The sequence below is a fragment of the Saccopteryx bilineata genome, chromosome 9, assembly GCF_036850765.1.
Source record: "Saccopteryx bilineata isolate mSacBil1 chromosome 9, mSacBil1_pri_phased_curated, whole genome shotgun sequence".
Lineage (NCBI taxonomy): Eukaryota > Metazoa > Chordata > Mammalia > Chiroptera > Emballonuridae > Saccopteryx > Saccopteryx bilineata.
Window position 1 is genome coordinate 24983529 of NC_089498.1, and position 23155 is coordinate 25006683.

The following is a 23155-nucleotide window of genomic DNA, read 5'->3' on the forward strand; positions in this document are numbered from 1 at the left end:
GCCAGGGACTCCTGCTTTCCAAAAAGGTCCATGCTGGCTAGCAGGTAGAACCTGAATTCTACCACAGAGAGGATGAGATACAAATACATCTTTATAAGAAAGCAGGGGTTGTGGGGGTAACCTGCCCCCTGGAGAGGGAACAGTAATGCTGCCCCTGGTGGGTAACAAGGGAACTGCAGCCCCACATCCCCGCAGTCACAAAGGCCATGCAGTCAGTGCTTCTGTACAGATGCTTTTATTGAGGACACTCAGGGTTAGGATGGTAGGGACTGTGGGTTCAGTTGTTGGCCAGGATCTCCTGGACCCAAGGAATGAGCTCCGTGACACGGGCATACACAGCAGGTGTGGAGGTGGAGCAGGTGCCACTGCCCCAGGACACGATGCCCACCAGGGTCCAGGCTCCATTCTTCTGGCAGACCAGGGGGCCACCAGAGTCACCCTGCGGGAGGAAAAGGGACTTGTGTCCAAGCCTGAAAGAGGTTGCCGGGGCCCTAGTCTGCTCTGACCTGGCTAAGCCCGGGGTGGGGGCGGGGAGGTAGAGCGTACAGAGAAATGACAAGTCTGGGCACAGTGGCCATGCACAAGGTACTGAGACCTGGTCACATGGCAGCCCCAGCTCTGCAAGCTGCCGCTGGAGGCTCTGGGGCAGGTGGCTCACCCTCTCAACCCAACTCTCATCTGTAAAGTGGGCTGAAAACATCCAGCTCACGGGGATGGTGCGAGACTAAATACCCCTGGGTAACCCAGGACCACATCTGGCCAGAGCGAGCCCTCAGCAGGGCGTCTACAGTGCTGGTCTTGGTTTTTTCTGGGGCACCGGGCAAGGAGTGAGGCTAAGCAGGTCATGCAGAAAGGAGTGGCCCTCCCGGCCTGACGCGGGGTGGGTGCGGTCAGTGAGGGTGGCAGGTGGACAAGGGGACCGTACCATGCAGGAGGACACGCCGCTGGCGCCCGCGCAGACCATCACGTCGCTGATCTTGTTGCCCCAGAACTTCTTGCATTCAGCGTTGGACAGGAGGGGCAGGGCGGCCTGCTGCAGCTTGTCGGGGGTCTTGTTGGCTGGAGGGACAGAGGGGGTGGGGTCAGGGCTCCGCATCCCGCCCGCCTACCCCGGATGGAAGAGACCAGGGGCTTCCTGGAGGTACTGCCCTCGCCCTGCATGGCCCTCATCCTTCACCATCACGATGACCGTGGATCTAGAGCTCCTCAGCCCCTCAGACCTCCCCAGCATCTGCGGGACACGTTCCTTTCTGGTTCCACCCCAGGGCAGTGGCGACTCCGCTGCGAGCACAGTTGTTCAAATGAAACCTGCCCTGCCAAGGCCTGTGTGGTCGAGGCTCAGCCAGCCCCGGTGTGGGGGGTGGACAGGCTGTGTCCTCCTCTCCGGGGAAGGGAATTGATGTCCCTCTGACCCGAGGCCCTGGCGGGGACCCACACTTGTGACAGCAGTGAGAGCACCCTCGTCCTGGTGCTCTTTCCTGCCGGCTTCTGTCCTGTTGAAGGACCAGCCAGGGCCTGGGCAGAGCTGAGGACGCTGGAGGAAGCAAGTTAGGCAGAGCCGGCCGCTGGGGAAGGGAAACCAGGCCTGGCACTCAGAACTCAGAACCAGCCCAGAACGTCTGTCTGAGTCCCAGCCCTGACTTCACCGCGAGCTGTGCACACACCCTGCAACCCTGGAGAGAGTCCAGGCTGGAGACAGGACCCCGGAGCTCTGGGCAGGTCAGTGGCGGCAAACCCTGCTGCTCATTAGGGCAACTTACTGTTCAAGTACACACTGTCAACCAGTTTTATTCACATTTGGTAGGTTGCTAATTAAGAGGGTTTATATAAAGAAATGGGAAGAGTTATGACTGATATTGGAATTTAGACCGAAAAAGAAAAGAGCCCCATGGGTCCCACCTGGAGACTCCTGCCGCTCCGGCAGCCCGGACCCAGACAGCCGAAGGGTGGAGAGGCCACACCGTGCTCACCATTGAACTTGGTCTTGCCCCAGCCGGTGGTGGCGCACAGAGTCCCGGCAGGGAAGTCCTCGTCAGCGTCGGGCAGGCACACGGCGGACACGGTCTGGGAGAAGCGGGCGGGGGTGGCCAGCTTCAGCAGGGTGATGTCATTGCGGACGGTGAGCATGTTGAACTTGGGGTTCTTGAAAACCTGTGGGGTGGCGCCAGAACGTGGAAGTGAGGCCCTGGGAGAAATCACCTGCAGCTTTCAACTGGACAAACTCCCCTCCTGCGGCGGCAGCTCACTCGGGAAACAGACCCACCAAGCCCAGCATGAGAACTCTCAGGCCCCATCTGCTGGCTCCTGTCGCTTAAGCCGCGGAAGACGGCCCTCCCTCCCGCCCTGCCCCTCAGCAGAACCCTGGCCAGTCCAGCAAGGCCTCGCGTACCTTGGCAATCTTCAGAACCTGGATGTCCTCCTCGTCAGAGCCCTGGTCAAACTCACCGGCCACGACCACGTGGGAGGTCCTAGCAGAAGCATGTGAGAGTTAAACACCCAGAACGTGCCTGCTGCCCTCCCCTGCTTCCCCCGCAGCCAGCCGGGCCCTCACCTGACCCCACAGTGGGCGGCAGTGACCACCCAGTCCTCGCTGATGAGGGAGCCCCCGCAGAAGTGGAAGCCGGTGCTGTCCTGAAGGAGATGGGGAGGTCAGCGCTGGCCGGACCCCAACACCCCCAGCGCGCCCACCACCCCAGTGTGTCCCCCAGTCACGGGCAGAATCCCCCTCACCTGCAGGGACACCTGCCAGGGCCAGGAGCCAGGGACAGCGTCCTCCCCATTGACGATCCTGGACAGACCGCTCAGCACGGGTTCGATGGCGGGGACCCCGCAGCCTGGGTGTGGGGGGCAGGAAGAGGATGAAGAAGGTCTGAGGCCTAGAGCCAGTCTACAGAAATCCTGATTCAACCTCAGGCCACCCAGGTTGGCATAGGACCCCACTGCCACCCTCACTCCTCCCTCAAGAACCTCTCTCAGCACCTCCCCACCTGCGTAGGATGCCCCCCCCCCCACCATGCGGCCATCCTGTCTGAGGAGCAGAGCCAGCCTGCCTGGCTGACTCCCAGCCACCCCTCCTCGCTGAGGCCCCCGACCAGCCCCTGACGCTGCAAGGCTCACTCTCCCAGTGAGCTGGGGAGCAAGCGACTCGAACTGCACGGCCAAAGCTCACCCGTTAGATTACCGGGGTGATGGGGTGCAATTGAAATCTGACAACCCAAGTGCAGGGGGGATGGGGGAGCTGGACCCTGCTGAGGGAGGGCGAAGGGGCCCGTTGGACACAGCTGGACCCTGCTGAGGGAGGGCGAAGGGGCCCGTTGGACACAGCTGGACCCTGCTGAGGGAGGGCGAAGGGGCCCGTTGGACACAGCTGGACCCTGCTGAGGGAGGGCGAAGGGGTCCGTTGGACACAGCTGGACCCTGCTGAGGGAGGGCGAAGGGGCCCGTTGGACACAGCTGGACCTATGCTGGCTTCTCTGTTCTGGAAGTTTCAGGAACTACTCATTGGACAAAGTTTTCGTTTCTTAATTAGTTAATAAAATGGGACTTTGAATGCACACCATGAAAGAACACACTGAAGAAACAGAAAACAAAGGACTTGAATTGTCATAAAAGAATAAGAAAAGACAAGTGTGGCCCTGGCCGGTTTGCTCAGTGATAGAGCGTTGGCTCGGCATGTGGAAGTCCTGGGTTCAATTCCCAGCCAGGGCACATAGGAGAAGAACCCATCTGCTTCCCCACCCCTCCCCCTCTCCTTCCTCTCTGTCTCTCTCTTCCCCTCCAACAGCCAAGGCTCCACTGGAGCAAAGTTGGCCCCAGGCGCTGAGGATGGCTCCATGGCCTCTGCCTCAGGCGCTAGAATGGCTCCAGCCACAATGGAGCAACGCCCCAGATGGGCAGAGCATCGCCCCCTGGTGGGCATGCCGGGTGGATCCTGGTCAGGCCCATGTGAGTCTGTTGGACTACCTCCCTGCTTTTAACTTCGGAAAAATAGGAAAAAGAAAAGACAAGACAGGAGTGCTTAGTATGTCATGACGCATTTGCTGAATCAGGACCAGGTAAATGCTGTACCTCCCCCAACCTCACTCCCGTGCACAGATGTTAAACCCCTACGACCAGCCTTGCTCTCTGCCCCTCCTGCCCACAGGAACAGGGACAAGCCCCTCACTGAAGGTGGTTATCGCCAAAACATGTGTCATCATAATAATCTATTTCCTTGTAATAGCAAAGAGATTAGAAATCAACTGTGCTGTATTTGCACAGCTGAGTACGTTACAGTGATTGAAGTGAATGAGCTGGGCAGTCAGTGGGGATAAATTTATAACATTATGTGGATAGAAAATAGCATGTGGCAGAACTCAGAATATCATGCCCTCTATGCCAGTTTTCACAAAGGTTATACATTGTCTATGGATTTACAAATATGTAGTAAGTTTGTAAAAAGCCACACAGAAATGATACACAGCAAGTTCAGGTGAGGCTTCGCCTTCCCAGGGGAGGGAGGAGGAGGGAGGAGGGGAGCTTTCGCTGAATCTCTTTTATGTTTAAAAGAAATACTTCAAACAAATCTGCTAAAAGGTAACATTTGCTAAACGCTGATGGTGCATGGATGTCCTATAATTTTCTGTATTTTTTAAAACATAATTTCTTCTTTTCTTAAAATGGAAAATAAAATGTTAGCAAGTGCCAGACACATAAATAAAACACCCGGGTCTCCACCTTGGGAGGTGTCTGTGACCACACCCTGACTCTGCCCACAGCAGCCGCCAGGGCCACTTCTGGGGCCTCAGACCTCGGTGGGGCCCAGACTGGCCTTTTCCTCCTGCCTGGTGCCGGGTCTGAGGCTCAGAAAGTCCCAGAAGGAGCCCTCTGCTCCCTGCAGCCTCAGCTCGCCTATCTCTGCGAGGGGCCTGTGGGGACAGGGAGGGGCACTCACAGCTCCCTCTTGGCCAGGCCCTAGGGTTTGCCCCAGACAGAGCCCCTCTGTCACTGAGGTCCCTAGGGACTCAGGGACCTCCTCCCAGGCCTGGTGGTCCCCTACACCACACTCACCGAAGGCGGCCCCCACGAGGGCGAAGCAGGAGAGGAGCCAGAGAAAGGCCATGTTGTTGCCGTCAGTGAGATGTGGGGTGCCTGCCGTGCGGCTCCTCTTATATCCCGTGGCACCCTCAAACCCTGCCCAGTCAGAGGAGCCTGAGGGCCACCCCCCCTCACCCAGGAACCTTAGGTGATAAGTGGGGGCCAAGCCCCTTTTGCAGCCAGGCCTGGCTCTTAGCCTGGGACACACCAGCCCCTGAGAAAGGGGCAGCTGTCCTGGCCCAACGTCACCCATAAGACTTGGCAACACCAGGCATTCCCAGGGCGCCGGGGGCAAGGCCAGTGCCCAGGCTAGGAGCCTGGGCCCTGTGGAACCCGGACCTCTGTTGTCTTTGCCAGGATGGGTAGCAGGGGCCTCTGCCACTCCCAGTGCAACAGGGAGGATCCTCAGCTCCTAATTACAGATGACCCCCCCATGGGGGGGCCCCCAGTCCATGAACGTAGGGTGCAGGCTCTCAGCAAAGAATGAGCTCAATGCATCACTCTTCAGAAAGTAAAAATATTATACAGATATTCTGGGTTATCCAGAGGATCACCTTGAAACCTGCTCAGCCAAAGTGCTTCCGGGCGAGTGTGAGGGGACATGTGGGCCCAAAGGAGCTGCCAGTGGCCGCCAGCAGGTTACAGGTTGCTGGCTATTCCATGTCTACCTCTGGGCTCAACGAAATTCTCTTTCCCTGTGATAATTCACAACATAAGGAACTGGTCCTTGCATAAAGCTTTTGTCTCATCAATGGAGCTTTGATTCCACACCACTGAAGGATGCTCCGAGGAGACGGGAAAGAAGCGATTTCTCGTCACAGGATGACAAGACAAAGACAAGTGTGTGTGTGCATCTGCAGTAAATGGAGGCAGGACGACTTCTCAGTGTCAGGACAACGGTTCCTCCTCTGCCCGGGCCAGGCGCTGGTCCAGACCTCAGGGCACTCACAGGAACAGAGCACACGGCACCCTGGCTCTCGTGGGGCCAAGACCCCAGTGAGAGAGACAGATGCTAAACAAATAAGAATATAATGCTTTTGCAGTGTATTTACAACAGCCAAGGTATGAAAGCAACCCCAGTGCCCATCGATAGATGAGTGGACAAAAGAGCGATGGTGCATACATACGATGGAGTATTACTCGACCATAAGAGAAGGAAATCTTCACCCTGGCTGGTTGGCGCAGTGGCAGAGCGTTGACCCGGCATGTGGAAGTCCTGGGTTCAATTCCTAGCCAGGACATACAGGAGAAGCACCCATCTACTTCTCCACCCCTCCCCCTCTCCTTCCTCTCTGTCTCTCTCTTCCCCTCCCGCAGCCAAGGCTCCATTGGAACAAAGTTGGCCCAGCTGCTAAGGATGGCTCCATGTCCTCCACCTCAGGTGCTAGAATGGCTCTGGTTGCAACGGAGCAATGCCCCAGATGGGCAGAACGTCGCTCCCTAATGGGCATGCTGGGTGGATCCCGGTCAGGCACATGCAGGAGTATGTCTCTCTGCCTCCCTGCTTCTCACTTCAGAAAAATAGAAAGGAAGGAAGGAAAGAAGGAAAGAAGGAAGAGAGGGAGGGAGGGAGGGAGGAAGGAAGGAAAGGAGGGAGGAGAAAGACAGGAAAGAAAGAAAAAAAGAAAGACGACCTGGAAATGCTGAGATCGCCAGTTCGAAACCCTGGGCTTGCCTGGTCAAGGCACATATGGGAGTTGATGCTTCCAGCTCCTCCCCCCTTCTCTCTCTCTGTCTCTCTCTATCCCTCTCTCTCTCCTCCTTAAAAAAATGAATAAATAAAAAATAAATAAAAAAAATAAAAAAGAAAGAAAGAAAGAAAAATCTTACTCTTTGCAACAGCATGGATGGACCTGAAGAGTATTTTTCTTTCTTTCTTTCTTTATTTACAGAGACAGAGAGAGAGTCAGAGAGAGGGACAGACAGAGACAGACAGACAGGAACGGAGAGATGAGAAGCATCAATCATTAGTTTTTCGTTGCATATTGCAACACCTTAGTTGTTCATTGATTGCTTTCTCATATGTGCCTTGACCGTGGGCCTTCAGCAGATCAAGTAACCCCTTGCTCAAGCCAGAGACCTTGGGTTGAAGCTGGTGAGCTTTTTGCTCAAACCAGATGAGCCCGCGCTCAAGCTGGCTACCTTGGGGTCTCGAACCTGGGTCCTTTGCATCCCAGTTGGACGCTCTATCCACTGCGCCACCGCCTGGTCAGGTGACCTGAAGAGTATTATGCTAAGTGAAATAAGTCAGTTACAGACAAGTGCTGTGTGATTTCTCTTATATGTGGAATCTAAAGGACAAAATAAGTAAACAACAAAATAAAGACATATTCATAGACACAGAGAACAGAAGACTGATGGCCAGAGGGGAGGAGGGTTGAGGGCTGGGTGACAAAGGCGAAGGGACTGAGAAGTATAAATTGGGAGTTATAAAATAGTCACAGCACCGAGGACCTAGCCAGTAGTATTGTAATCACTCCATGTGGGGCCAGGTGGTGCTGGAGGTATCAGGGGGCCCGGGACAGAGAGCTCGGTTGGTCAGAGCGCCGTCCTGAACCTGAGATTGCAGGTGTCCCCGGTCAGGGCACACATATCGACATGTTCCCATCTCTCTCTCGCCTTTTTGCTCTCTAACATCAATCAATAATTTTTTAAAAAAGAAGAAATATCAAGGGGAACACTTGTCTAACCACTAAGCTCTACACTTGAAACCAATACAAATCAAAATTGAAAGAACATATAGACCAGGCATCCCCAAACTACGGCCCGCGGGCCGCATGTGGCCACCTGAAACCATTTATACAGCTCCCGCTGCACTTCCGGAAAGGGGCACCTCTTTCACTGGTGGTCAGTGAGAGGAGCACTGTATGTGGCGACCCCCCAACGGTCTGAGGGACAGTGAACTGGCCCCCTGTGTAAAAAGTTTGGGGACCCCTGATAGACTGTAATGCTCCCAGGGGGGGTAGGGAGGATGGGGACCGCGCCGCTCCGACCTGCAGCGGGTGGGTCCTCAGGATGCTGAGGTTTGGAAAGACAGGCCCAGCAGGCCAGCTGAGTCTTCTTCCAACCCCTGTGGTCCTGTGGTCACAGGTCCCCTGGGGAAAAGATGGTAAGAGTGAGCAGGACAGTATCATTCTATGAAGTTTTGTAGATTTAGGGGTTTTCCCCCCCAGAGTTGTGTATTTTGCACAGGAGGCCATATTCAAAATGTTTACCGTATTTCCCCATGTATAAGACGCACTTTATTTTGAAAAACTTGGGGTCTAAAAACTGGGTGCGTCTTCTTACACAGTGGTTGTAGACTTTTTTACTTGCATTTCCCACTTTCTCCCGCTTGTTTTTACACTATTGCTGAAGACACTGATTCGTCATCAGACACAGATGAGGACAAGCTAATGGATGGGAGTTTTGACAGTGATGAATGAGTTGTATGAATCTTATGATGAATAAAACTTTAGTTCAATAACTTTATGTAATACATTTTTTTCTCAAATTTCGAGCCCCAAAATTAAGGTGCATCTTCTACATGGGAGCGTCTTATACACGGGGAAATATGGTAATAAACCACCCGTTGAGCAAAGCTCGCACTGGTGGGAACAGTGGCCACAGCTGGGACAGACCCCTAAGGCCCTGAACCCCTTCTGTGGGTAAGGGCTGCGGCAGACAAACTCTGGGGACATAGAGGGTGGGGCTAGTGCAGTTTCCTAGTGGGGTCTGTAGCTTCTTGATGTTTTAACAGGCTGCGTGTGGCCACCCACGAGTGTCCTGGCTGAGCACCAGCCCCGACTTTGAGCGTAAGAATCCATATTTAAATTCCAGACAAGGGTAATTTAATGAAATACTAACATTTCATTTCTCAGGGTTCCCCCTCCTTCAGTCATTCTAAATAGGTAGCCAAGCCCATTGTATTTCTCCTGACTCAGAGATTTTTCCAAAGCAAAAAACGGAAGCCGCCTGGAGTCACTGGCTCTTCAGCTTTTATGTGACAGTAAAGTCTCAGTATAGGAGGAATATGGCCTCCAACCAGTCTGCAGAGATGTGTGTGTATTTGGTGGGGGTTTTTTTGTTTTGTTTTGTTTTTCATTTTTCCGAAGCTGGAAACGGGGAGGCAGTCAGACAGACTCCCGCATATGCCCAACCGGGATCCACCCGGCACGCCCACCAGGGGGCGATGCTCTGCCCATCTGGGGCGTTGCTCTGTCACATCCAGAGCTATTCTAGCACCTGAGGCAGAGGCCATAGAGCCATCTTCTGTACCCGGGCCATCTTTGCTCCAATGGAGCCTCGGCTGCGGGAGGGGAAGAGAGAGACAGAGGAAGGAGAGGGGGAGGGGTGGAGAAGCAGATGGGCGCCTCTCCTGTGTGCCCTGGCCGGGAATCGAACCCGGGACTCCTGCACGCCAGGCCGACGCTCTACCGCTGAGCCAACCGGCCAGGGCCTGGTGATTTGTTTTTTACTTGGAGCAATTCCTTTGGCCTCCCAGCCATGCCCACACTCCAACCAGACCGTGAGGAGCCACTGCCCGGGAGCCATTGCCCCCTGCCTAACGCCATCCCTTCCTTTCTGTCCACATAGAGGGTCCCCTTGGAGGGTCACCCCATCCAGCTCTCAGGGGGTAAAACCCTGATTAATATAAACCAGTGGAAACAAATAGAGGTGAGGAGAACCCAGCCCCAGACCCTTTGACAGTCTTGAGAGGTTGTGGCGCTGGGCACTATGGCTGCCATCTTGAGACCCAGGGAAGAAATGTGGAGACCCTGACCCCTACCATGGCGAGCCACCAAGCAAAGGCGGGCAGCTGTGCATCTCAGCAGCTCTGCTCCTGTTCACTCCGCCGAGGAAAGCAAGTCCCTATTGTTCAGTCCCTGTCAGCCTTGTATTTTTACAAAAAGCATCTTAAGTGATACAAAATAATCATGAGAAGGGTGTGAAATGTCTTCCACTTTCCCTGTCAAATCCACTCTCTTCCCTTCTCTACCCCATTGGCCTCCAGCAGATTGACCCTCAGGGGTGAGACCCGAGGGGAGGCCCCAGCAGGAGCAGGGCCCCAAGAGAAGAGAGAAGTCAGGGGTTTGCTCCCCCGCACCCATCCCCTCCCCTTCCCCAGAGGCGGCTGAGGGGCGGCTGAGGGGCGGCGGAGGGGCGGCTGAGGGGCGGCTGAGGGGCGGCGGAGGGGCGGCGGAGGGGCGGCTGAGGGGCGGCTGCCTCCTTCTGCAGAGGCCACAGCTCCTTTCGGGTGACCTTTTCGGCACAGCCAGCCACCCTTTCCGGGTGCCATAACTGCTCACCTCTTGTCCCTTCAGCTCGTGCTGTGTCCCCAGTGTTGCTAGACCCTGTGCACCTCACTCTCCTTTGCTGGTTTCTCTAAACCCTGCCCATATCTTTGTGAAAATTCCCTTTAATAAAACTCCTTGACTAACCCAGTGTGAGTGTGCAGGACCGCGCTGCTGTGATGTGGGTGGCCCCAGAGCCATCAGACACAGGGTTCTGGGGTGGGATCGCTCACGCACTGAGGGAGTCAGGGTAACCTCTTTGCCAAGGAAGGTGAGACCCTGGTGGCCCGTGGCATTACTCAAAATGACACGAGGTGGCAGAGGCTGCAGGGCAGGTGGGAGCAGGGACCGGAGACCGCTGGCTGTGGTACTATGTTCCTACAGCATTGACGGTGATTGTCAATACTGGGGAGTCATACAAATGGCCAATGAGCACAAGGAAACATGATCAACACCACCAGTCGTTAGGGAACTGCAACATCAAAACCACAGTAACATATCACGTCTCACCCGTTCGGATGGCTAAGATCAACAAAACACAACCAAAAAAGTAGTAAGAAGAAAAACTGGTGATGGTGTTGAGAAACCCCAATCCCATGAGTGCTGGTGGGAATGTAAAATGGGGCCCTCACTGTGGAAAACAGTACAGCAGTGCCCCCCCAAATAAAAAATTTAACATACCATCCCACAATTCCACTTCTGTGTAAATACCCAAAAGAACTAAAAGCAGGGTCTCAAAGATATTTGTACCCCCCCCCCCGCGGTAGTCCTAGGGAGGATTCGGGATGGGGAAGAGAAACCACACACAGGGAGGGCCACGTGCTCTGGCCCCTCCCGCAGCTGGAGTGAGACACCTGCAGGTCCCACCCTCTCCTCCCCCACCAGCAGCTGAGTGTGTTCCCAGGCCTCAGTTGCCTCTGCAAGAGGGGCACAAAGCCTGCAGGGCCCCAGCCCGGCCAGCTGTCTGCTCCCCAGGCCAGGGCCACCAGCCGCCAAGGCCACTGTGTCCCCTCCCACACCGGGGCAGCCAGGGGATCTCGCCCCGTCTCCCATGGAGCTGAATGTTGTGCCAGGTCCTAGCACACTTGCTCGAGAGGGGCCGTGCCCTTTCCCAACGGGGGACACAAACTCTAAGCATCCTCCTTTACATACATAGAAATAGCATCAGAGAGGGTAACTTGCCAAGGGCCCACTGCAGTCAGGAGCCAATACCTGCACTGGGAACCACCACAATACAATCATCAATGCAATAGGGATTAGAACAATCATGAAGCCTGCTGTCCCTGTGTTTTGGGGGCCCTGCCCTGCGGCTGGCAGCCTCACCCTCAAGTCTTTCTCTTCCGTTTCCCAGTCGCTGGAAAGGGCCCCTGCCGGCCTGTGGCGCAGCCCGAAGCAGGCCTCCGCACCCCCAGTACCCCACTGGCCCCACCTGCACTAGCTCTCACTGGGGCTGGCTGCTGGGTGAAGGGCCCAGGGCTGTGTGAACTAGCAGTGGAAGCTTGCCTCCCCAAGTCACACTGTAAACAGCCCGAGGGACAGCCACAGATTTGAAGGAAGATTTCACTGGAGATTCTTGGCCATCCACCTGCAAAAAACAGCCCCTCTGCCCCTGGTCACCTGCGCCCTCACCCGCACCTGTCACTGAGTCTCCCCCCTACTTGACCACACTGCCCAGAGGTTTCTGAACAGCTAACAGACCAACTAAATTACTTGTCCAAGCTCCTCCAGACCACACGCGACTAGGCTGGGGCTCAAATCTTGCCCAGGTCTGGCTGCTGCCACGAGCCCCTTCGAGGCGAGGCCTGGAGGAGGAAGCCCAGAGCAACGGGAGAGAAAAACAGCCGTGACATCTCCTTCTCCCCTTGGCTGTGGGTCAGGGGCCACCTTGGCCGACCCCACCTTTGCCCTTGGCCCTGGTCTCAGTTCAGCCATGGGCACAGCTGCTGCTGTCCCAGGAGGGCCTGCTCTGGCACATCCTGCCCGCTCTGGCACATGCTCAGGAAAGGGACTGCCACCTCAAGGTCCCCAGATAACAGTCCGGTGCACAGGGATAAAAGGCAGGGCCTCCCAGGCTGGCGTCCTACACCTCCCTGACTGGCATCATGACCTTCCTCTGGCTCCTCTCCTGCTTCGGCCTCCTGGGCTCAGCCCTCGGTGAGCACCTGGGCAGGTAGAGGCCGGGAAGGCTGTCCCCGGCCCTGGGGAAGGGCCCTAGGACCGCTACTCCCAGTTCAACCGTGCGTGGTGACTTGAGGCTGGCGAGTCTATGCCCCTCTGAGCTCACCAGCCCCATCTCTACAATGGGGACCCCGGAAAGATTGGGTCAGACCAGCCAGTGTGAGGCCCCAGGGAGGAGGGCGTGTCCCTAGGGCTGACCAAGGCCTCACACCTTGTGCAGGCCACAGGGAAGACAAGTCCAAAGGGACAAAAACTTCTCTGAACAGTCGGTGATGACCAAACAGCCTTAGACAGTGAGCAGGTAGGCAGCCCCCACGGGCCCTTCTGGGCCCTTGAATCCAACCCTTGAAACTCTTGTTTGCTGGGTGCTTACTATGTGCCAGGAACAGAAAAGCTTCCTGCTTTTCCTGCTAACTCACCTTATATCCTTACAGCCACTCTGTGAGGTTAGCACCTGTATGGTCCCCATTTTGCTGAGGGGAAGACCGAGATTCCGTGGTTAAGCTAGAAACTGACGGGGCTGTTCCAACCAGAGCCCAGCCTCCCTGCCAGGCTTTGGCCCTGCACCACCGCACCCAGCCTGCTGGGTTTCTGGGCTGTGGCACAGCAGACTGAGCCGTCCCTGGGGAACTGCTGGGGCAGTGGGGCCTTGGCCTCCACCTCTCACTCCATACTCCCTCCCTCCCCCAGGCTGCGGGGTCCCCGCCATCCACCCCGTGCTGAGCGGTCTGTCCAGGATCGTCAATGGGGAGGATGCTGTCCCTGGCTCCTGGCCCTGGCAGGTGTCCCTGCAGGTGAGGGGGATTCTGCCCGTGACTGAGGGACACACTGGGGTGGTGAGCGCACTGGGGCTGCTGGGGTCCGGCCAGCGCTGACCTCCCCATCCCCTCCAGGACAGCACCGGTTTCCACTTCTGCGGGGGCTCCCTCATCAGTGAGGACTGGGTGGTCACTGCCGCCCACTGCAGCGTCAGGTGAGGGCCTGGGGTCCCTGGGAAACCCTTGGGGTAGGAGGAGGACCCTGAGGACTGAGGACTAGTCCTATAACTCCACTCCTCAATTTCCTAGTTTGGGAATATAGACAAAACTCAAGTGTTGCTGGTCTCCCAGGAGTGACTGGGAAGGAAACACACGGCAGGCTGTGGGCACAGCTGTTTCCAGGGCAGCTGCTGATATTCTGAGCTCTGTACCACACAGAGGCATGCACATACACACACGTGCACACACATGTACTCACACTCATATACAAGCAAACTGCACCCCCAGCAGGGCCCCACTACCTCAGATCAGGAACCCCTCCTTTCTCTGGCCCTCTCCAGAACCTCCCACCGGGTCGTGGCCGGTGAGTTTGACCAGGGTTCAGATGACGAGGACATCCAGGTGTTGAAGATCGCCAAGGTATGGTAGTCCCGGGATCCACGTGGCTCCAGGCAGCACAGGCCCTCGGGAGTTGCAGCCTAGACAAACTGGGCTGGCCCAACAGGTCTGAACCGCCCCTGGGCTCAGGGGAATGGGAAGGGAGTCCCAGCTTCTCCCGGTCACCCCAATACCCCATCATGATGGGGTAAAGTAGAAAGCAGGTTGTGCAAGTTTCCATGCAGGGACGGGCCTGGGCCTCAGGCTCCTGTGCCCACAGAAGGACTTGCTGAGCTGAAGAGGCCATAGTCCAGAGAGGGGACCGAGGCGACCAGGGGGAACCCAGCCCTGTGTCCATTTCTTCCCAGACCCCAACTGCAACTGTCGGTCCCACCCCACAGGTTTTTAAGAACCCCAAGTTCAACATGTTCACCATCAACAATGACATCACCCTGCTGAAGCTGGCCACCCCCGCCCGCTTCTCCCAGACCGTGTCCGCCGTGTGCCTGCCCAACGCTGACGACGACTTCCCTGCCGGGACCCTGTGCGCCACCACCGGCTGGGGCCTGACCAAACACAGCAGTGAGTGGTCCCCCGGGGTGGGAGGTGGGGCTGCGGGCAGGGAGGAGCTGTGGTTGCTGACCACCCACCCTGCCCTTCCAGATGCCAACACCCCCGACAAGCTGCAGCAGGCCGCCCTGCCCCTTCTGTCCAACACCAACTGCAAGAAGTTCTGGGGCAACAAGATCACTGACCTCATGGTCTGCGCCGGCGCCAGTGGCGTGTCCTCCTGCATGGTACGGCTTCCTGGGCTCGCTTTGCACCCCTCCCCTCCTAGCCCGGGGTTGGGGGTTCGGGCAAAAGCCCAGACCAGGGGCTTGGGCAGACAGGAAATGGAAGTAGCGGGCAAGCAGGCAGCTTCCTTTCTAGGACCCGCCCCTTTCATGCTGGGCGTTCCCGAGTAGTTGGGAAGGCAGGGCTCCTGGTGGATCACTGAGGACCAGGGCCTCCGGTCTGGGAGCGTCTACAAGGCAATCTCACTGATGCTGGCGTCTGAGCAAACGGCACCTCCTGGGGGTGCGCTGTGCGCAGCCTGGGCAGTGGAACATGAAGCCCAAAGGGGCTCCAGAGGCAGCACCCCCTCCAGTGACTGCCCAACAGCCAGCACCACCCTTGCTTTCCTGTCAATCAAAGCAGCTTCATGAGCCTGTTACAGAACCCCGCCCCAGGGGGTGGCCCAGACTTCCAAGGGTGCAGACCACAAAGGAGCTGCTCAGGTTTCAGTCACAGCCCTACCAGCGCTGGCGGGCCACGTCTACTGGCTGTCAGGCCCCAGACTGGGCTCTCAGAACAACACTGGCAGGCCTCGGGGCCAGGCCACCTGGGCTGCCAGATCCAATGCCTTCTCCTCCCACAGGGCGACTCTGGCGGCCCCCTGGTCTGCCAGAAGGATGGAGCCTGGACCCTGGTGGGCATTGTTTCCTGGGGCAGTGGCACCTGCTCCACCTCCAGCCCTGGCGTGTACGCCCGTGTCACAGAGCTCATGCCCTGGGTCCAGGAGATCCTGGCCAACAATTGAGGCTCTGGCCCTGTCCTGGTCTCCCGGCCAACCCTGCTCCCACAAAGCTTTAATAAACCTGTGAAAAACATTGATGGTGTCTGTCTGCTATTTTGGGGACTCCGGGGCCCCACTCTGCTCCTGAACTTGAACTTTCACTGGGCCAGGCTGCAGGGGGGTCCCTGGGATGGTCCCTCCTTAATCCCAAGAGTAGGCAGGAAGGGCACAGGTAGATGAATGGGACCCTGGCCCCATGCTCTCACCTTGGCCGCGGGGTCCTCACCATCCACCCTGTCCAGTGTGCTCAGGGCCCGGCGACAGTGAACGGCGTCCGGAACGTGGGCCGGCTGCAGGCCCCATGCACCACGGCGGCCGGAGCGTGTTCCCATCGCTGGCCGCACGCACCGTGGTTCCAGGGACCCTCCCAGGAGTGGCCCCTGGCTGCCTGTCCCAGGCCCACACTGGAGACACAGGAGGGGACCTACCACTCTCAGGGTTGACAAGGGAGCTGCTGCCCTTTCCCACCTGCTTCTGTCCTGTTAAAGAACCAAGGAGAGCCCTGGCCGGTTGGCTCAGCGGTAGAGCGTCAGCCTAGCGTGCGGAGGACCCAGGTTCGATTCCCGGCCAGGGCACACAGGAGAAGCGCCTATTTGCTTCTCCACCCCTCCGCCGCACTTTCCTCTCTGTCTCTCTCTTCCCCTCCCGCAGCCAAGGCTCCATTGGAGCAAAGATGGCCCGGGCGCTGGGGATGGCTCTGTGGCCTCTGCCTCAGGCGCTAGAGTGGCTCTGGTCGCCAACATGGCGACGCCCAGGATGGGCAGAGCATCGCCCCCTGGTGGGCAGAGCGTCGCCCCATGGTGGGCGTGCCGGGTGGATCCCGGTCGGGCGCATGCGGGAGTCTGTCTGACTGTCTCTCCCTGTTTCCAGCTTCAGAAAAATGAAAAAAAAAAAAAAAAAAAAAAATGAAAAAAAAAAAAAAAAAAAAAAAAAAAAAGAACCAAGGAGAGCCCTGGCCTGGGCAGAACTTAGGACACAGGGGGAAGAAAAGGCAGAGCCAGCAGCCAGGGAAGGGAGACCAGGCCCAACTCCCAGAACCCGAACCGGGCCAGGACACTGAACTCCCAGCCCAGACTTCATGGCAGGCTGGACGCAGAGCGCTCCCCAGCCTTGTATCCACGAGCAAACCTCATGCCACCTCGCAGGAAGCACCTGGCCTTACCTCCCCGGCTCAGTCCCGTTTCTGTAGGTCTTGGTTTTCTTCTGCTGGGACCCTCCCCCTCCCAAAAGGCCACCCCTCGCCTCAGTGAGGGCCTCCTCAACCCACCCCTCCTACCCTGGGTGACCACGGGCGGACACACCGCCTTCCCACCTGCAGGTCCTTTTGCCTCTCACATCTCAGGAAGCTGCTTTTCATTTTTAAAATTTTATTTAAATGTAGACTATTAGTCAAATGATTGGAAAATCAATAGTGAAAAATAGTTTTTTAGGGTTTTCTCCTGGTGCTGAGAAGGAACACACCACAGCTACAGTGACCCCTGGGGAGGACACAGCTCCCAAGGCCGCACGGGTCAAGGGGTCTCAAGGGGTCTGAAGGATCCCGCCCGCGGCTGGAGTCGGGGCCCTCCGTGGCCTGCAGTGTGCTCAGGGGAAGCCCCCAGCTGGCTCCTGCCTTGGTTTCGGGGGCCTACTTCTGCTTGGGCTCCTCTGAGCCCACCTCCTGCCCTGTCATAAGTATGTACAACACTAATCCCCAGACAGTCTGAGGCACCAGGCCTGGGTGAGCTGGGGGTGCCTGTCCCCACGACTACAGCACTGGCCTCTTGGGGTCGCTGCCCTCCTCCCCGCCTCCATCCCTCAGGTCATCAGTGCTCAGGCGGCTGCCAGCTGGCCCAGGACCCGGCGGAACTGCTGGGTGCTGTGGCCCAGCTCCTTGACCCTGTCCACCATGTCCTGGGCAGCGGTGGCCGACGGGTACTGCAAGGCGGCGGCCTTGGTGGTGGCCACGATGCCACGCAGCAGCTCGCACAGCAGGTTGCTGTAGTGAGTCACCTGGCTGCGCACGTCGGCCGCCTTGGCCTGCCGCGACAGCGTGTCCCCGATGAACACCAGCTTGTGCGCGCTGAGGATGACGAACTTGCTGTGTGCCACGAAGATCTTGGGCGGCTGGTTGGTGGCCACGGCGGTGAAGAAGGCGTCCACCGCGTTGGTGAGCGTGGTCAGGTTCGCCTCGCACTGCTCCAGGTAGAAGAGCAGCAGCTGCCGGTCCGAGGGCCCCAGGCCGCCGGTCCGCCCTGGGGCCAGGGGCTGGGCCGGCGTCCAGTTGGTCAGGTCGTGGTCTATGGGCCGTGACACCTCCTGCTCCAGCCGCTCGAACTGCTTCAGCTGGGGAGAGAGAAAGCAAAGTGAAACCGCAGGCACAGAGCCAGACGGGACACAAAGCCGACGGCGGCAGGGACCAGGCCTCCTCTGCTGGCGGAGCACGTATCCTTAGCAAATAAGTATTTTGTCCTAGGGGTTTGCCAAAAAGCTTCACCAACCTCATTTATGACGCCATGTCTACAACATTTTTAAAATGATGATAGAAACAGAACACAGGAGCGCTGCAAGGGGAGGGGCGTGTCTCAGTTCAGGGGCTGCCCCCCAGTCAGAGCGCAGTTGCGGGGAACCTGGGAGGGGCGTGTCTCTCGGTCCAGGGGCTGCCCCCAGTCAGAGCGCAGTTGCTGGGGAACCTGGGTGACAGCTACACAGAACTGCCCTGCACTCTCTCTGCAACTTCCTGTGAATCTGTAAATGTTTCCAACTGAAAAGTTAAAAGAAAATGTCCTTGACATATACAACATATAAAGATTCAAATACATCAAGCAGAAAAAGTTAGGTAGCCATCACCTAGAATCCCATGTACCCAAAATAATTGGTTAAAATTCAGGTAAATGATCTTTTAGAACTACACGTTAAAGTCTTTGCAGATGAAATCATATAACATCTTCAAAATGATCTGGGGTAAGGGGGCCAATGAAACAGGATTAGCTACTGTTCGAGAAAGGCTGAGGGTGGGTGAATGGGACCTGGGGGACTGTTTTCTTCAATTTTATACATATATTACATTTTTCATAATAAAAAATTTAAAAAGCCAAAGTAAATTCACACAAAAAAATGGTGACTATTTTTCAAGATGTTTTCCTTTGAACATGAATTTCATTTTTCCTTAGAAAACTAGGAGCACTGTATATAATATTTTATCACCTACTTTTAGCACTGACAACAGGTCATTCATTTCATACCAGTGAGTTTGTACAAAAGATCACGGTAAGAGGGAAATTTCCCTTAGCAGTAGCCCTCGCCTGAGAGTCACTGGTGTGACCAACATGTCCTTACCAAAGCTGGTTCTGACCAGGGGACTCAGTGGCTGTGACCAGCTATGCACAAACTCAGAGACAGACAGGTTCTATTTTATCCAAAGTGTCAAGCCTTAACTTAATTGGTAAAACCAACATGAAACCTAACACCTGAAACCAATTTTCCCTCTCTTAGCTAGCTATGTTGAACTTAGCTTCACCACTCAGTTCTCTTGTCTAGTAATAACAAAAATATTCTCATTTTTGTTTTGTTTTGAAGTCTAGTGGGTCTTTAACAATTCTTTCTTTTTTTTTAAGGTGAGAGGAGGGAAGACAGGCAGACTCCAACATGCACCCTGACCGGGATCCATCTAGCAACCCGTCTGGGGCCAATGCTCTGCCCACCTGGGGCTACACTCACAACTGAGCTATTGTTAGCAGCTGAGGCAGAGGTCCCACAGAGCCATCCTCAGCACCTGGGCCGATGCACTCAAACCAACCAAGCCATATCTGCTGGAGGGGGAGAGAGAGAGACAGAGAGAGAGAGAGAGAGAGAAAGGAGAGAGGGAAGGGTAGAGAAGCAGCAGGATACTTCTCCTGTGTGCCTTGACCAGAAATCAAACCCGGGATGTCCACACGCTGGGCTGACACTCTACCACTGAGCCACCAGCCAGGGCCTGACAATTCTTAATAGCTACATAATAGTCTACCATGTAAATGTTCATACTTTATGCAACTAATACTCTACTATTAGATGGCTGGGGGGGGGTTCATATTTTTCACTGATATGAATTTACAATGGCAAGTCAACGGAGACTCCATATAAGGCATATATAATTACTAACATTTATTCCTTTAATGAGCATGTTCTATGTATCAAAGGCCTTCAAGCATTGTACTTTTAATTTATTGACCAATTGATTTTAGAGAGAGAAAAGGGGTGGGTGAAGAGAGAGAAACATCGATTTGTTATTCCACTTACTTAAGCATTCACTGGCTGATTCTTGTATGTGCCCTGACCAGGGATCGAACCCACAGCCTTGGTATATGGGGATGACAGACACTCTAACTAACTGCGCTACCTGACCAGGACCAGCACTGCACTTTATTTACTCATAGTGCTCACACTACCCTGAGATGGATACACCATGATCCCCACTTTACAGCTGGGGAGACTGGCTTTGAAAACTGTCCGTGTGCTCCTGGCCTCAGGGCAGAGCCCGCAGGCTCTGTGCCACCCTTCCCCGCGCTGGGGGAGGTGGGGGAGAGAAATCTCGGGATATTTGTGTTTATGTTGTGCTGGTCTATACTTCAGAATAAAACTCCTTTAGGTTGTTTTTTTTTTAAGTCTTTTCCAAGTGATCCAAAATATGAAGGAAATTCTGTTTGCAAACAGTATTTATAAAGAAAATTGGGTACTAGGCAAATGTTCAACAGTAGATACTGTATGACCTTTAGAAATAATTTATGAGGAATGTTTAATGCCATGGAAAAATGCTTGAGGTAAAAGCAGATATAACTGCTCACAAAGTAACATGTTAAACACTCCTCTGGGTAGTTTTTTTCTTCTGCTTTTCTATACTTCTCTGTATGTGTGCTCTAAAATGTCTACACAATTGCTAATAATAACGTCAACCGAACAAACACAGGGGGACAGTCATGCAGCTGAGTGGGGACTGCCTGGCAGGGGCCCAGAGGCACAGCCCGGGAGACAGGCTGAAGGCTGGCTGGTGTCCCTGACAGACACGGAGCCTGCGCGGGGAGGAGCCGGGAACCTGAGCGGCCTCACCTGCTGCAGCTCCAGCTGGCCCTTCCCCTGCCGGGTGATGTTGCCCTTTTCCAACAGCTCCTTCTGAGTCTTCTCAAACTCTTCCTTCCCCTGGAGGGGAGACACAAGGACTGGGCTGAGCCAGAAGTGCCATAGGCAGGTGGGCGCAGTGACATGAGCAGCCACAAGGTGGCGCTGCACGCTGCACCTGGGCTTGCACCCAGGTCACCAGGCCCAGGATCAGGGCAGCTTACTGGGGAAGCAGCTCTTCTGGGCCTCCTTCATCTCTGGCTAGCACAGGAAGGGGTTGAGCACTCTCCATGTGCCCATAGCCATCCTCCCTGTGCTAATCCAGTGCCAGGAATCACACCCATGCCCATCCCTAGGCATCTAGGGCCTGCTGACCTGACCTGTCTCTGACCCCTGGGCCTTGGCACCTGCTGGCTCTGTCTGGAATGCTGAGACCACACGGCTGGCACCCAGGTCTCTGCTCAGAGGCCCACCCCTACCCCATCTTTCCACCACCCTTACTTATACTCCTTTGTCTCTGCTTATACTTCAGACTCCACCTTCCCAAACAGAATAGCCACCTCTGCCCTGGTCACCAGAGAAGCCCACCCCTGCAGGCACTCAAGAGGCATTCATGGCTGGCACTGCCAGGACTCTGGTGACAGGATGCACTGGCCCAAAGGCCTGAGATGTGGAGAGGAATGGGCTTCTGGGGGCCACCTGGATGGCCTGGAAGGTCAAAGTGAGAGGAAGGCACAGAGGGACTCCCGGAGGCCCTGCTGGGACCAGCTCTGGCCAGAGAGCCCTCTCTGTGTGGGAGAGGTGAAGGCCCCATGACAGGGGCGAGTAAACCAGGGCTCAAAGAGCCTGGCAGGGCGGACACCCACCTGCAGGTGCACATAGTCGTAATCCTCCATCCAGCCCCCCTCACTGTTCTCATACTGCCCATCTGGCGAGTCCTGGGAGGTAAACTTGGGGGGTGAGGGCAGAGGCCGGGACTGGATGCTGCTGGCCTTGTCAGTGGGGTTGGGATGTAGGGAGCCACCCCCCTCAGGCCCTGGGACAGGGGCCTTGGTCCGTCTGAAGAGCAGTGAGGCGTTGCCATGCAAGAAAGAGGCCAGCTGCTTGGTATCCTCGGGCACAGCCCTTGAGCAGGCCACCAGGCGGTCCAGGTCTTCAGCAGTGGCCCCCTGGCCTCCCCGGCTACTGTCAAAGGTCTGACCATGGGCCACCAATGTCTGGTACACGTCCTCCATCTTCTGCAGTTGCCGGCTAAGCTTGGCATGCAGCGTGCGGTCAGAAGTATGAGCAGCGTTGCCCACGGCACTGCGGGCAAACTCCAGCAGCTCATGGACGGCCCCCTGGACAGCAGCCACGGCAGTCCGTAGGTCCTGCGCCAGGGGCTCCTGAGGCTCGGTGGTGCTACGCCAGCCCCCACACCGGCTGGCGCTGCCAGCCACGTCCAACAGGTGGGCTACAGTGGTGCTCACACCCTGCTGCAGCCGGCCCAGGGCCTCCACGGCCACCTCCAGCTCCAGGGGCTCGCGGCCTGGCACCGGCGCCTCTAGGGAGGAGGCCGACTGGCTGCTGCGAGTGCTGCCCGTGCTGGAGGCAGACAGGCGCTTGGCATCAGCTGGAGCCTCTCGCTCGGCTGGGGGGGGCACCACGTACACACCGTCGTCGGCCACGCTGCTGTCAGTCATCTCAGGAGGAAGAACCCGCTCACGGGGAACATCGTAGAGGGTGCTGGGGCCAGGTCGCCGCAAGCCAGGGGGCACGTCGTAGAGGTCCGGAGCGGGGGGTGGCACGTCGTACACATCCTCAGCTGGCGGCGAGTCTGGGGGGGGTACAGCGAGGACCAGTGGATGGCGGGTTGGGTCAAAGGGCTTGGCCTTGGCGAAGGCAGGGGGCACGTCATAGGTTTCCTCACGCAGTAGCGGCCCATCAGGGATGTCCTTGCTCACTGATGGAGGGACATCATACACCTGAGGGGCCAAAGAGTGGTCAAGGCTGCATGCTCTGCCGACCGGGAGCCTCCGGGCTGGACCCAGTCACATACACAGACACAGCCCAGCCCATCTGCTCACCACGAGTCTCATCCACACAGCTTAGGGTTAAGAGCCCAGCTCTGTAGCCAGACCCGAGCTCAAAAGCCTGGCTCCACTGTTCACTAGCTGAGTGACCTAAGGCAGGTGACTCAACCTCTCTGTGCCTGTCTGCTCACCAAAGATGGGGGGAGCTCCCTCATGGGTTTGTTGTGAGGATGACGTAAGTAAATTCACTGTGGAACTTCAGACAGTGGGAGAGCAGCTGTCACACCACACCACCACCAACGCCTGTGACTCTACTCTGTGGCAGGCACCTGGCTGAGCTATCTGTGTGTTATAGCCAGCGGACGACACCCTGGTTTGCCGAGGTCCTCATTTGTGCCTGATACGCCCTCATAATTACTGGTCACTCCCCTTTTGCTCCCAGAAGTGTCCCAGTTTGGATGACAAATTCTGTATCACCTTGCAGATGCCCCGTGTGTTCCTCTCAAGCCCCCATGAAGAAGGCCCTCCCTGGGACCTCTGAACGAGGAAGCTGAGGCTCAGAGAAGCGCC

The 23155-nt window shown here is 56.4% G+C and overlaps 3 protein-coding genes across 4 annotated transcripts in view; 1 reads left to right on the forward strand and 2 right to left on the reverse strand.

Annotated features, from left to right (window-relative positions):
* Positions 1–219: 219 nt before the first annotated feature.
* Positions 220–5207, reverse strand: LOC136313289 (chymotrypsinogen B). Its single transcript, XM_066243522.1, has 7 exons — positions 5050–5207; positions 2731–2834; positions 2552–2631; positions 2390–2468; positions 1971–2151; positions 926–1059; positions 220–439 (listed from the first exon to the last, which is right to left on the reverse strand). Exons 1-7 carry the CDS (start codon positions 5099–5101, stop codon positions 278–280), a joined length of 792 nt encoding a protein of 263 aa, XP_066099619.1. The 5' UTR covers positions 5102–5207; the 3' UTR covers positions 220–277.
* A 7140-nt stretch (positions 5208–12347) lies between these two features.
* On the forward strand, positions 12348–15531 carry LOC136313374 (chymotrypsinogen 2). The gene is made up of 7 exons (XM_066243665.1): positions 12348–12503; positions 13218–13321; positions 13421–13500; positions 13846–13924; positions 14284–14464; positions 14546–14679; positions 15300–15531. The coding sequence occupies exons 1-7, from the start codon at positions 12452–12454 to the stop codon at positions 15459–15461; spliced, it is 792 nt and encodes a 263-aa protein (XP_066099762.1). The 5' UTR covers positions 12348–12451; the 3' UTR covers positions 15462–15531.
* A 1316-nt stretch (positions 15532–16847) lies between these two features.
* Positions 16848–23155, reverse strand: part of BCAR1 (BCAR1 scaffold protein, Cas family member) — a 38133-nt gene continuing 31825 nt past the window's right edge. For both annotated transcript variants that reach the window (XM_066242604.1, XM_066242603.1), the window contains exons 5-7: positions 21440–22537; positions 20565–20654; positions 16848–17822 (exon numbers count right to left, since the gene is read on the reverse strand). In XM_066242604.1, the coding sequence (XP_066098701.1) occupies positions 17310–17822; positions 20565–20654; positions 21440–22537 (1701 nt within the window). In that variant the 3' untranslated portion in view covers positions 16848–17309. The remainder of the gene's footprint in view (positions 17823–20564; positions 20655–21439; positions 22538–23155) is intronic.